A 13,957-nucleotide genomic window follows, 5' to 3' on the forward strand; every position below is an offset into this window, starting at 1 on the left:
GTTATTATTAGTGTAAGTGTTGTTGTTGTATAGTTACTCTTTATCCCTCTTTTTGGTATTGATTACATGCATGCAACTTAAATTTCATTTGATTTCTCTCACAAAGCTTTTATGTTTCTGTCTTTTTATGTATTCTGTCATAATTTACTCACCCTCATGTCGTTCCAAACCCATAAGGCTTTCGTTCATCTTCAGAACACAAATGAAGATATTTTTGGTGAAATCGGAAAGCTCTCTGTCCCTCCATTGACAGCTGCACAACTACCACTTCTCTTTGACGCTTTAAAAAGTTAAAGAGATCGTTAAACTAATCCATATGTTTTGAGTGGTTTAGTACAAATTTTCTGAAGAGCCACGATTGTTTTAGGGTATATGATGAACAGATTGAATTTAGTCTTTTATTCACATCTAAACATTAATCAGTGAAAATAAACAGAAGCTCAAATGTGTTGTGTAACACGAGAATGAACCTCATTGGTTCTCGCACGTCAAGCGAATATGCTTGAGCTTCTGTTTACCACAACTTATGTGTGTGTGTTGAAGAATGTTTATATGTGAATAAATGCCTAAATCGAATCTGTTCATCATATAAATCGATCGAGTCTCTTCAGAAAATTTGGACTAAACCACTCAAATCATATGGATTAGTTTTTTTTAATCTCTTTATGAACTTTTTATCAAAGTGGTTGCTTGGACTGTCAATGGAGGGACAGAAATCTCTCAGATTTCATCAAAAACATCTTAATTTTTGTTCTGAAGATAAACGAAAGTCTTACAGGTTTGTAATGACACATAAGGGTGAGTAAATGATGACAGAAGTTTCATTTTTGGGTGAACTAACCCTTTAATGTTTTCTACTCTGTCTATTTATGTCTGCTTTTCTGTTGTTCCTCTCGTCCTTTGCAGAAACACAGTATACTGTAAGAGAAAGAAAGAGAGCGAAGAGGATAGAGGCAGATAGAGATGTTATTATCTCCGTGATCGTCTGTGGTGATGAGGGCACAATGACATGAATCCACATTAGTGTGAAATATAGACCATGCTTTCAGAGAGTTCATGCTCTCCATTTGCATTATCCATTAAACACTTTACCACACACACAGCGTTTATGATGATGACTACATGCATTTTATTAGTCACATCTGACTGAACATCTCTTCTGAGTTATAGTATGTCACATATGTTGTAACTCTTCTGGATTTAGAGTCTGATATCCATGCGGGAACAGGGACGTTCATCCAGCTTGGCTGAAAGTTAAAAAACCCTTAATGTCTGAAGGTTATTTGACTGTGAATGTGGGGCGGTTGGAAGATAGATCTCTAGTTTTAATGATTTCGGCTTGCAAGGGTGTCCTCGATGGTTGATATGATGCTAAGTGGTTGCATGGTGGTTGCCAAAGGATTTAAGGGTGTGTTTCACACACAACTATGTAACTCGCTGATTAACTACCATACGATGCATCATTGGAGAAATTTACCAGCTAGTCATGACTGTTTCCCAAACTGTAGTAACATGGTCGTGCCTCCGTCGCTTAAACCACATTGGTTCAACATTACAGGACTGACGTTAATGACATCACGCACAGGTGGAGGAGTAATAACTTCTGCTAATGAGTCTATTCCCGATCACCGAGATGCAGCGGTAACGAACATGGCACCTAACGACTACTTCACTGTTTTTGTCCCATGTCATTTTGTTTTATTTGATGTTTGTTCATTTTACATACATGCACACTCAAATAAAATAAAATATACAGAATTTTAGCTTGCTTATTGTGCCCAAGAACATGATCTATTAAAGGCATGTGTCATTTAACAAGAGACTAATGCTTCATTAAGTGGTGGGTGGTGATTTTAAGGCCGTCTTATAATCCTGCATTTGATAAATCTCACCCTGATACAACAGCTAACCCGTCTTCTAAGTGATTGAATAAATGTATCACTGAACTTAATATAATCGATCTTTGGATCTAAGGACTTCACTTTTTTTTCTAACAGACATAAGACTTGCATATTTCTCAGCCCATCTCTAATTTCATCTCACTCCTCCATTTCTATATTACCAATTTTATTGTCTGATCACTCTGCAGTGTTGTGTAATGTTCACCTTTCTAACATTAAGACCAAGGCCCCTAGATGGCGTTTTAACACATCAATACTAAGTAATCAGATGTTCATTAATTCGCTGAAAGATCATATAAAGGAATTTCTCGAAATGAATACATCTCGCGATATAGACCCTCAAATACTGTTGTAAACGACTAAATGTGCTATATGAGGATACTGTATATCTTCTTCTTCTACTCTTGCCAAAGTGAAAACCCGCTAATTTACACAATTAGAAAGTAAGACCCAATAATTACAAAACTTACAAAAACAAAAAAAATCTGTTCAACAAGCAAGATTTTACATAGAACCAGGCAAAAATATTATTTCGAATCGGAGAGACCTAGCCACTTATTGGCCCTCAGGTTGAGGGAATGCGAGTCTAAGGCATTTATCAGTGCAATAAAATCTTCAGATGTTCAGGGGTCTCATTTATAAAACCTTACTAAAAGTGTACGTGCGCCCGAAAGCCAAAAATGGCGTACGCAAAAAAATATTCAGACTTATAAAACCGTTCGTACACCAGAACCTGCGCAGAATTCACTTTATAAATCCCAGTCAGCGGAAGATTGTGTGCACATGCGTCTCCTCCCGAAATAACCATATATGGAGCTTACAACGCCTAGTTTTACTATGCAGATCCTCATCTGCATATCATTTGCATATGATTATTCATCCACGTGATAACGTTTAACGGTAGGCCTACAAGACACAGTACATTAATAAAAATCAAGTAGTTGCCTATCTTTGCTTTGTTTTTGAATACATAAATCAAATAGTGTATAAAATACATTTCAGAGAAAGTTTTTCTCAATCTTTTCCACTGGCCGAATTGTATTTTTAATTGATTTCTATTTTTAATGGAAACGGATGGACATTGGGCATTATTTGCACGAAACTATTTTCTCAGACAATCTGGTATTATCATGATTATCAAAAATAGCAATTATCTCTGTGGTTAAAACATTTAAACACAGCACGCCACAGGAAAAGTGTTCAAAAAGTGTTCACATCCACAACAAATATTTCTATTGATTGAATATAAAAATGTTGTAACTTCAGTAATGATTTCATGTTTAAGTGTTTAACTCCATTAATTTGAATGTCATATTTAATCTAAATGTTTTTATCAGAAGTAAAACATAGTTTAAATAATAATTTTATTTATTTCAACTGTTATTTGCGTCAGTTTCACTAAATGGCCAACGCGCTCGCTGGTGCGGACATTTAAGAAGGGATGGATATTTGCTTCAAGTGACAGGCTTGGTGAGTGAAATTATATTTGTATTATCTTTCCATATATGTATGTTTAATTTTCTTTAGATTTTCTGTCTAAAAGTGACCAAAAAGACACTTAACTCCAGCTCACCATCGGTGTCGCCAAACTGCTCCGTCTCCAAAACGTTCGTACGCATGGGTCAGAGTTTGCGTGCAGGTGCGCACATTTTCCCGTCAAGTTTGTTTTTATATATCACAACTTATGCGTCGGAAGTGGCGTACGCCTCTTTCAGGGCCTGTTTTATGCGTATGCAACGGTTATAAATGAGGCCCCAGGTCACCACGAATCCTGTGATAATTAATGACATATTTTAAGATTTTTACACAAATTTATACAAAGCCGAAACCGATTTTGATGAGTTAATCTGCAAAGAGTATCTAGGTAAATTTAGCACTGCCACGGATGGAGAAATACTCTTTGGAGGCCCCGTTAAATTTGGAGGAGCTCCATGAATCACTAAAAAGTCTTCAAAAGGGCAAGTCACCAAATCCCTCCTGAATTGTATTTGGAAATATGGGATTTGGTAGGGACTCTCATGCTTGATTCGTTTAATTTTGCAATTGAGCATGGGGCATTTCATAGAGATCAAAAAACATCTTTGATATCATTGCTTCTTAAAAAGGAGAAAGATCCGCTAGATTGCTCCAACTACAGAGCAGTATCACTCATCCCATGCGATTGAAAAGTTTATGCTAAAGTTCTTGCCTCTCGCATGGAGAAAGTATTCATAGCTTAATTAAGGAGGACCAAACCGGTTTTATTAAGGGGTGTCACGCATCGACTTTTTCATGTTCTTGATTTTGCAGACACTCATCCGAGCCCTTGTGCGTTTTTTTCACTTGACGCAGAAAAAGCCTTTGACAGGCTAGAGTGGAACTATATGTGGGCAGTTCTGCAATGTTTTGGTTTTGGTGAACTTCACCACTCACCTGAGGCATCAGTCTTAACTGGTAATATTATCTCCTCTGCAGCGAGGAACGAGGCAGGGACGTCCACTCTCCCACTTATTGCTTTGTTTATCCCTTGAACCAATAGCACAAGCCATTAGGAAATCTGAAGTAACACCGATTAAGATTCATGACCATAATCATATTATTTCCCTGTATGCTGATGACATTATTTTATATTTAGATCACTTTGATATGTCAATAACCGGTATAATTAAGGAATTCGATCGCTTGAGTAGCTTATTGGGATACAAGATAAACTGGACCAGATCTGCTTTAATGCCAATTAACAATGTTAAGGTTAATTATCCTATCCCCTCATTCATTCCTGTTAGGGAAGATTCTTTCATCTATTTATAAGATTGCCTGGGACAATTTTAATAACATTTTAGGCAAGATCAAGAGTGATACTCAAAGATGGAATAATCTTAAAGTCTCTCTTCAAGGCCGAATCTGCACAGTCAAAATTAATGTGTTACCTCGGCTTAATTTTTTTCTTTTTTCTATGCTGCCACTTCCCCCCCCTCCAGGTTACTTTAAGGAGATCAATTCCATACTTTCCCATTTTAATTGGAATGGTAAACGACCCAGAATAAAACTTGCCACATTGCAGCATCCTATGCTTTCAGGAGGATTGGCTGTGCCAAATTTTTAATTTATTTTGGTCGTTCCAGCTTAAGGCTCTTCATATTTGGGTTGATCCTCAATCCAAAGTTTCATGGAGAGAAATTGAAGCTGACAAGGTTAAACCACATATGCTCCAATATATTCTATTTGCTGTTACAGGAAATAAAAATGAGTATAAATTCGGCCCGGTTGTGGCCAATTCTATTAGGATCTGGAAAACGTCTGATGGGAGGATCTTTTAAATATGTTTTCTTTTGTGGAAATCGGCCATTTGTCCAGCCTTGGTCTTCACTGGGCATAAACACATGCAGCAACTTAAATGATAACCAGGGACTTTCTATTAAATCTATTTGGAATCGTGAATTATCCGATTTTAACTTATCTGTCGACTGGGAGAGGGTGTGGTCTAATCTAATCTTAACTTCTAAAAATTTGGCTCATCGTCTTCTGTCAAGTCATCCATAGAGCACACATAACTCCTTATAAGAGGTTCAAAATGAAACCGCAATCAGCTTATAACTGCCAGATCTGTAACACTGTATCATCAGGTACGTTTCTTCATATGTTTTGGGAGTGTCCAATTGTTGTCAGCCTATGGGCTAATGTAAACTTGGTTTTGTCCTCCTTACTACCCCTTGATTACATGTCTAATCCAGGTTTATGTCTTCTCAATGATGGTTCTGACTCCTGTATAAGTTCATTGCAAAAGAGAATGTTGTTTGCTGGGTTTACACCTGCAAAAACATATTGGATTCATAGCCTCCATAAAATAGTGACTTGTGAAATGTATAACAGCACGAATTAACAAGGCGAAACCTATACCATTGATGCATGACAATGTTTTTCTTCCAACAAATTGGACTATTAAAGGAATGACTATATAAAGGTTTTTTTTTTTTTTTTTTTTTCTCCTTTCATATTGTTAAAATTATTGATAATATGTCTGTTGCTCCCCCTTCCCTGTCTGTTGGTTTGTTTGAATGGATGTTATTTTGTTATTTCTAAAGACAATAAAAATAAAATAATGCTTCTAATTACAGGTTGAGAGTGTTTTTGCTGTTTGCGAATGTTTGTTGGATCTATGGCGATGTGTTTATGCTGACATGTAATAAAAAAAAAGCTTTGTCTTTATTGAATTGACTCGTGCATTTTGTTTCGGGCTTCAGAAATGTGGTGTAATTTCCGGTAAGGGTGGATAGTGAGCATTGATGCTCCCTGTTTTTGCAGTGCATTGTGGGATTTTTTAGGGAGCATGTGCACTTGAAGGATTTTACAATTGAGACAGCCCTAATAATGGCCGAATCCCTGATCGGTGTCTTGAGTACTGAGAGCTGATTGAGAGACACACCCTAAGTGGACAAAGGCAAACAGGAACTAAACAGGAAACGCTGAAACAACAGAAAATACACTTCAAAACAAAAGTCCATAAAACCAGACAAAGAAACAGAAAACCCCTGAACCCGTAACACTAGCCATATTTTTATACTTGTAAACTGAATAAATTCAAATAAGTGTATTTTGAAAATCAAAAAGTAAAATCAAACGATGCAAAATAGTTTATAATAAGCAATGCTATGATATTTTTTGAGTGCAGAAATCTTACCGGTTTCATTTATGTATGACTGACAAATATGCATCACATTAAGTTTATTAGTTTGGGGTTAAAACTGTGTAAACTGAATGGATAGCAAGTTTATATGCAATTCAAATACATAAATCTTAAATTCAGGCTTACATTTTTTGTGTATTATTATTGTAATTATTACTACTCTTATTATTATTGTTAGCATTACGTCAGACATGGTGCTCTTTAGAGCTCAGAATCTGTTGTCGATTGCAGCTGATAGCGAAAGCAGACCGGAGGGGTTTGACATTACTAACAGCTCGATGTTGCTTGACTTGCAGGTGTTGAACCCCATGGGCTGGGACGCGTTCGGGCTGCCGGCTGAGAACGCTGCCATCGAGCGAGACCTGGACCCAGAGGCGTGGACCAAAAGGTGCCGTTTCTCCACTCGATTAGTCACAGCCCCAACACACGTAACGATCCGTCACACGGGTTCCTCACCAGCTCTTATTGTGTGTCTTCCAGTAACATGGAGTCCATGCGGAAGCAGCTGGACAGCCTGGGGCTCTGCTTTAATTGGGAGCGGGTGAGTGAGCGGAGGTGGATGAACACACACTCAACAGATGTGGGAACTGACCTGTGTTAACTTCGCTGGCTTACTTCATTGCATCAGTTCACATCAGGAGTTTTTCCTCAGACACACATTCCCACACTGCGTTACACAGGCCATGCTGTATTTTGAACACTAAAGGGCATTGTTAGTCACCATGTGCATCACAGCTGTATTTATTAATTTCTTACAATAGTGACGACATCATCATCAGTCTGAATCCGATCTGGATGTAGTCTGAGACAAAAAATGTGTTTTTCTCAGCCTTTTGCTCAAAATGTTGCTTTTTTTAAATGAAAATTACCCAAATTTAAGTGTTGATTAAAAAAAAAAGAAAACAGTTTTTATAGTTAAAGTGTTCTAGGGGCCAAGAACATTTTGTAAAATGATCAAAAATGGCTGGCAACTTTTTTCATTCGCCAACTCTATAGAAAAAGCACAAAGAATTTACAACATTTCTAGTACAATCTTGTTCTTATTATAATGCGATGTATATGGCAGATTGGCACTGTTTATCGCACAGTTTTTATCGTTTTTGACCAAAGTGGCACGTTTTCGAAGCCACAACGAGAAACAACTTTAATTAAATAATATGATAACAAAATAACACTGCTGCATTATTAATATGAGCAATGACTTTGAAAAAGAAATAGCCAATTTAAACAGAACGTGACCGTCTCAAATAACCCATAGTCTGTAATGTCAGGCATTGCATTTGAGCTGAAACTGAAGAGTGAATGGACGGTCGGTAAACTGAAGCGCTTTGCTAGCTGGTTAATATTCTCAACCAAACACGTCCTATATGAGATTAATCAGATAAAGACAACTTAAAAGTAATCTTACAACTTACATCTGCTGAAAAGTACGTGAATGCGCACATGAACTTGACCATGCTAGTCTGATGTGTAACACGTGAACGTGCTGAAAAACTAAAGCACAGAGAATTTACAACATTCTAATCTATTACAATCGTGTTCTCATTATATATGTATGTGATAGATTGGCGCTACACATCTTGTGCAAACTGCATTTCATGATCAGTGTTTCCAGGTATCACTGCCTTTCAAATCCAGTTTCACTTTATTTCACCGTTCTGGAAGGTGTGCTGTCTAACGCTAACCAATCAAGACCTCAGGTACCACCCATAATGCCCCAATAATCAATCAGAAAAATTGACAAATATACAGGGTGGGCCATTTATATGTATACACCGTAATAACATGGGAATGGTTGGTGATATTAAAGTCCTGTTTGTGGCACATTAGTATATGTGAGGGGGCAAACTCCTCAAGATGGGTGGTGACCATGGTGGCCATTTAGAAGTCGGCCATCTTGGATACAACTTTTGTTTTTTCAATAGGAAGAGGGCCATGTGACACATCAAACTTATTGGTAATGTCACAAGAAAAACAATGGTGTGCTTGGTTTCAACGTAACTTTATTCGTTCATGAGTTATTGACAAGTTTCTGACCACTTATAAAATGTGTTCAATGTGCTGCCCATTGTGTTGGATTGTCAATGCAACCCTGTTCTCCCACTCTTCACACACTGATAGCAACACCGCAGGAGAAATGCCAGCACAGGCATCCAGTATCCGTAGTTTCAGGTGCTGCACATCTCGTATCTTCACACCATAGACAATTGCCTTCAGATGACCCCAAAGATAAAAGTCTAAGGGGGTCAGATCGGGAGACCTTGGGGGCCATTCAGTGTGTGAAGAGTGGGAGAACAGGGTTGCATTGACAATCCAACACAATGGGCAGCACATTGAACACATTTTATAAGTGGTCAGAAACTTGTAAATAACTCATGAACGAATAAAGTTACGTTGAAACCAAGCACACCATTGTTTTTCTTGTGACATTACCAATAAGTTTGATGTGTCACATGGCACTCTTCCTATTGAAAAAACAAAAGTTGTATCCAAGATGGCCGACTTCTAAATGGCCACCATGGTCACCACCCATCTTGAGGAGTTTGCCCCCTCACATATACTAATGTGCCACAAACAGGACTTTAATATCACCAACCATTCCCATGTTATTACGGTGTATCCATATAAATGGCCCACCCTGTATTTTTTAAAGTCAGGGCGATGGTCGTTTTCATGATCGATCGTCGCTGTCACATCCGAGCACTCAATGACTCAATCCCTAGTATTGACCAATCGGGTTTATCATTTATTATTAAAAGAGCCTTTAGAATTGATTGTTTTGTGCTAATTTACGGAAAAATGTATTTAATGATAAAATAAAAGCCATAAATAGTTTAAGCCATAAACAAATCTCTTCTGTACATCAGGGTTTAAACCCAGAGCATTTTTGCCGGTTCACAGCAGGATTGGGCTGGACTGTATCTATAGCGAAGCTGATCTGATGAGCAGATCTGAGCTGGTGCCAGACGTGACACTCGGAGTTCAGTTTTATCTAATCGGATTAGAGAATGTCTTCTTAATGCTTTTAGAGTTTGTTAAGTGATGCAGACTCTGGCTGTCTAAAGCTCAAGACTGCTTGGGTTTAGTCACATTACCATAGAGACCAGACCGAAAAAGAGATTATCATCAAAGTGGACATTGGGTTCTTCTTCACCTCTTGGTGACCTCTATTCTTCCGGCCCAAATGCTCAATTTGGGACGAGTCTAGACTGCAGAGTCTTTATGGTTTCAGACTGCTTTCCCAGTTTTGTAGTATTTTGTGACACTACACTCTTCTATATAGAAGATGTTCTTATACCAGAAAGTTGCCTGAACTGTTACTTACTGGTATTTTTGAAAAGGTCTTGTTCACACATGATCTATAAACGGTAATTTACCGGTAAAGACTGTATGTGTGAAAGGCGCTTGTGAAATAACTCAAAAGGTTAGGAAGTATGGGAGTTATGTAGTGGCAAGTGTTAAACAACCCAAAACTCTTTTATATGTGAGCTCTGCTCAATCTGGAGTTTCTAGATAATGAAAAGAGATTCATGAATACACATTTGTGTAACAGGGTTAAAAAGAACATTTGAGAGTGTGTCCTTCCACATCCGTTACATTTGCATGTAGCGTATTTGTAAAAGCCTATTTGTAATGTATTGGTATAAATTAGTATTTGACTATAAGACATATTTCAAGCATTTAACCCTTTAAATCCCAAAGGTTTTCATAGTTTTTATCCAGACTTTTTACTAGTAGTGGATTGTATCTTTATGGCTCGGTCTGACGAGTAATTCAGATTTGTATTTGCCTTTTCGGTATTTTCACTGATCCACTACAATTATCACTAACCCTAAAACAAAACAATACATTTTATAGTTATATAAATATAGTTTTTTTATAGTAAATATAATAGTAGTTATTTTTTTGTATGTTTGTTGAAAACATATTGTTTTGCTCTGTATATTGTCTTTTTGCTCTGCCTTCCGTTTTATGTTTTTTTTTTTATATATTTGGGTTTTATATTGAAATGACTTCTTTCTTTGAATGTAGTTTTGTCTAATCTTTTGACAGGAGATCACAACCTGTCTGCCTGATTATTATAAGTGGACCCAATATCTGTTCCTCAAGCTGTTTGAGGCTGGACTGGCCTATCAGAAAGAGGTGAGTTGGTTTTTCATCTACAGCTGAGAAACACACTCTTGTCTATGTCTGGTGTGGTGAACTGCACCATTCATGTTTCTGTTGTTCTCTCTCGATAAACCTTTCACACTTCTGCTGGGTATGAGACCTACTCTTCATTATTCTTTGGTTTTATTCAGCCATTATTAGCCTTTGTTCTGACATTACATGGCTTGCCCATCAGCACCACTTTCTTCCCACTATAGCCTACATCTGAATTATCTGAAGTCTTTCTAGAAAACATAAAAGCATTTTCTTGGGCCTTTCTGTGAAATTTTTTCCCCAACCAATTAGATTATGAAATAGAAAAGTTTTGGCGCAACAAGTGCATTAAAGCTACAATTAGCGTCAAGCTACATAACACAAGATTAATATTACGCTTTTACACAAAACTTTAAACAACAATTGAGTGTTTGTAAAAACTTCCGAATGTTATCTAATGTGGATTTTAGTCATAATGGTTTTGAAATATGTTATATTTAGCATTTTATAACCAGTTAATTGTTATACTTGCTTAGCATTTATAATGAAAACATCCATTATTGATTTGAAAATACTCCAAATCGCATGAAAATCACACACAAATCATATACTATTGTAATCGTGTGTTTATTAGCTCCTTGTTTCACGTGTAGAAATGTTTCTTTGGGTGTGAGGAAGTTTACTGGGCATCTTCATCCTGATTATGGTCACGTAAGATGATTGACAGCTCTAGACCGAATAAGCGCTCGCTGAGGTCATAACTCAAGCCAGGAACAGGACAGGCGGACAGCGCTCTGGTCGAGGTTTCAGCTCTTCAGCTCGCAGAATTCAGTGGGAAATGAGTAGAAATGATATTCGGTATGATGAAATAAGTGAGAATAAATCAGTATTTCTCCAACTTTGCGCTCTTTTGGACTAAGGGCCCTAATGGACGCTGTTCAGTGCAGCTGTGTGAACACCGTTACAGTCTATGATGAACACATAAAAACGTGACTGAACATGAGTGCCTGTTTTTATTCTATTCAAAATATCATAAGTTACAGATGGATTATTTTGCACTCCTGACATAAATTAAGAAATTACTGTCGTGGACCCGAGTTTTATCATAAACAGTGGTGAAATATCGAAGCTGGAGTCTTTAATCTTTCTAATGATGCTCAGTTTATCCAGATCAAGTAAGAGCTCGTCTGCGATGCGCTGCTGATATTTTTTTTATGAAGTTTTTTAGGAGTTAATCATCAGTAAGTAATGTTGAATGTAAGTAATATATATATATATATAAAAATAATGATAAATGATAAAAAATACACTTCTGTTCAAGTGTGGGAGTTTGGGATCACTATGCTTTTTTTATGTAAAGAAACTGACACTTTTATTCAGCAAGGATGCATTAAGTTAAAAGACATTTGTGTTACAAGAGGTTTCAATTTCAAAGAAATGCTGTACTTTTGAAAAATGACATGTTGCTGATTCCAGCAAATATGAAGCAGCACATCTGTTTTCAACACTGATAATAATCAATGTTTCTTGAGCAACAAATCAGCATATTAGAATGATTTCTGAAGGAAAGTAATGATGCTGAAAATCCAGCTTTGATCACAGGAATAAATAAAATTGTACTATTTTCATATAGAAATCAGTTATTTTAAATTGTAATAATATTTCACAGTATTGCTGTTTTTTTTATCAAATAAATGCAGCCATGGTGAGCAGAACAGACTTTTTTCAAAAATATAAAAAAATCTTACTGATCCCGAACTTTGATCCCTGTGGTTCCTGCGATAGGATACCTGTGTGAATTTGAGGAGAAATGACTTCATACATCCGCTAAAAATCACATTAACACCAGCTGATTAAAACCTATTGTCCCAAATGATGAATAAAAGTCAATTTTAGTGAATAGTAAAGATCTTGCTGCATCATTGACAGATTCCACTTGGTTTAATATTAGCAGCATCTAACGAAATGACATTTAATTCTCCTGGGGCCCTGTGTGCAGGCGCTGGTGAACTGGGACCCCGTGGATCAGACGGTTCTGGCAGATGAACAGGTGGATGAAAGCGGTCGCTCGTGGAGGTCTGGAGCTCCCGTGGAACAGAAGCTTCTAAAGCAGTGGTTCATCAAAACCACAAACTATGCCAAGGTATGACAGCCTGAAGCGGTCTGATCCTAGAAACACACTCTATACTTTAGTGTGCAATGTTGCTGTTTGAGCATGAAAAAGCTCTGCAACATTACAAAGTTATTCTCTATAACAGTGTCAGTGTTTCTGAAGTCCCTGAAACGCCTCCGTTGAAGTCTTGAGTTTCTTCCTGAACGAACACGTCACAATATTCCTCATTTAAATAATTAATACGCAGAATAAAGGGGCGGGGCCTGGTTGAGTTAGTTAGTAGTGTGTTGAAACTGGTGGTTATGGTAAGGGGCGGGATATTTCCCAAACACACTCAAAGCGCTCGACCAATCACAACACACTTTCTTCTCAAATATTATAAACAGCAATTTAAACAGCACACGCACTCTTTTTGCTACTGTAGAGAGACTGACAAACCCCCCAAGCCAGATTCCCAGTGAAATGCTCTTAGACAACAAGTGCAGTGAGTTTTCTTCTTTCTTCTCTGAGAAAATCAATAATATCAGAAAGGTGATCAGCATATCCTTGAGTTGCCCTGGGGTCAGACAGATCAGACCACCTGAGAAAGTAGTTAATATGTCTGATTTCAAAGAGATTGATGGCAAAATTTTGGAAGAAACCGTACAGCACCTTAAAACATCAACCTGCGCCCTTGACACACTTCCCACATCATTTTTCAAAAGTGTGTTAAACAGTTTAGAAGCAGATCTTCTAGAAGTGGTAAATGCCTCACTTCGCTCTGGGAGTTTTCCAAACTCCCTGAAAACTGCAGTTGTCAAGCCGGATAATCTGGATAAAACCATATTGAGCAACTATAGACCGATCTCAAATCTTCCTTTCATAGGCAAGATCATTGAAAAAGTTGCTTCAATCAGCTGAACAAATTCTTATGCTCGAATGGATACTTTGACAATTTTCAGTCTGGTTTCCGACCGCACCACAGCACAGAGACAGCACTCATAAAGATAATAAACGATATTCGCTTAAATACTGATTCAGGCAAACTATCAGTGCTGGTACTACTCGACCTCAGCATTTGACACTGTCAATCACAACATACTTCTTGACAGGCTGGAAAACTGGGTGGGGCTTTCTGGGATAGTCCTAAAATGG

At 37.5% G+C, this 13,957-nt stretch overlaps 1 protein-coding gene across 2 annotated transcripts in view; it reads left to right on the forward strand.

Annotated features, from left to right (window-relative positions):
* The window catches only part of lars2 (leucyl-tRNA synthetase 2, mitochondrial), a 125,306-nt gene that overhangs the window by 39,465 nt on the left and 71,884 nt on the right, over positions 1-13,957 (forward strand). For both annotated transcript variants that reach the window (XM_081389302.1, XM_081389303.1), the window contains 4 exons: positions 6,864-6,955; positions 7,048-7,108; positions 10,621-10,710; positions 12,710-12,853. In XM_081389302.1, coding sequence (XP_081245428.1) covers positions 6,864-6,955; positions 7,048-7,108; positions 10,621-10,710; positions 12,710-12,853 — 387 coding nt within the window. The remainder of the gene's footprint in view (positions 1-6,863; positions 6,956-7,047; positions 7,109-10,620; positions 10,711-12,709; positions 12,854-13,957) is intronic.

This window comes from Scardinius erythrophthalmus, assembly GCF_964197995.2.
Source record: "Scardinius erythrophthalmus genome assembly, chromosome: 16".
NCBI lineage: Eukaryota > Metazoa > Chordata > Actinopteri > Cypriniformes > Leuciscidae > Scardinius > Scardinius erythrophthalmus.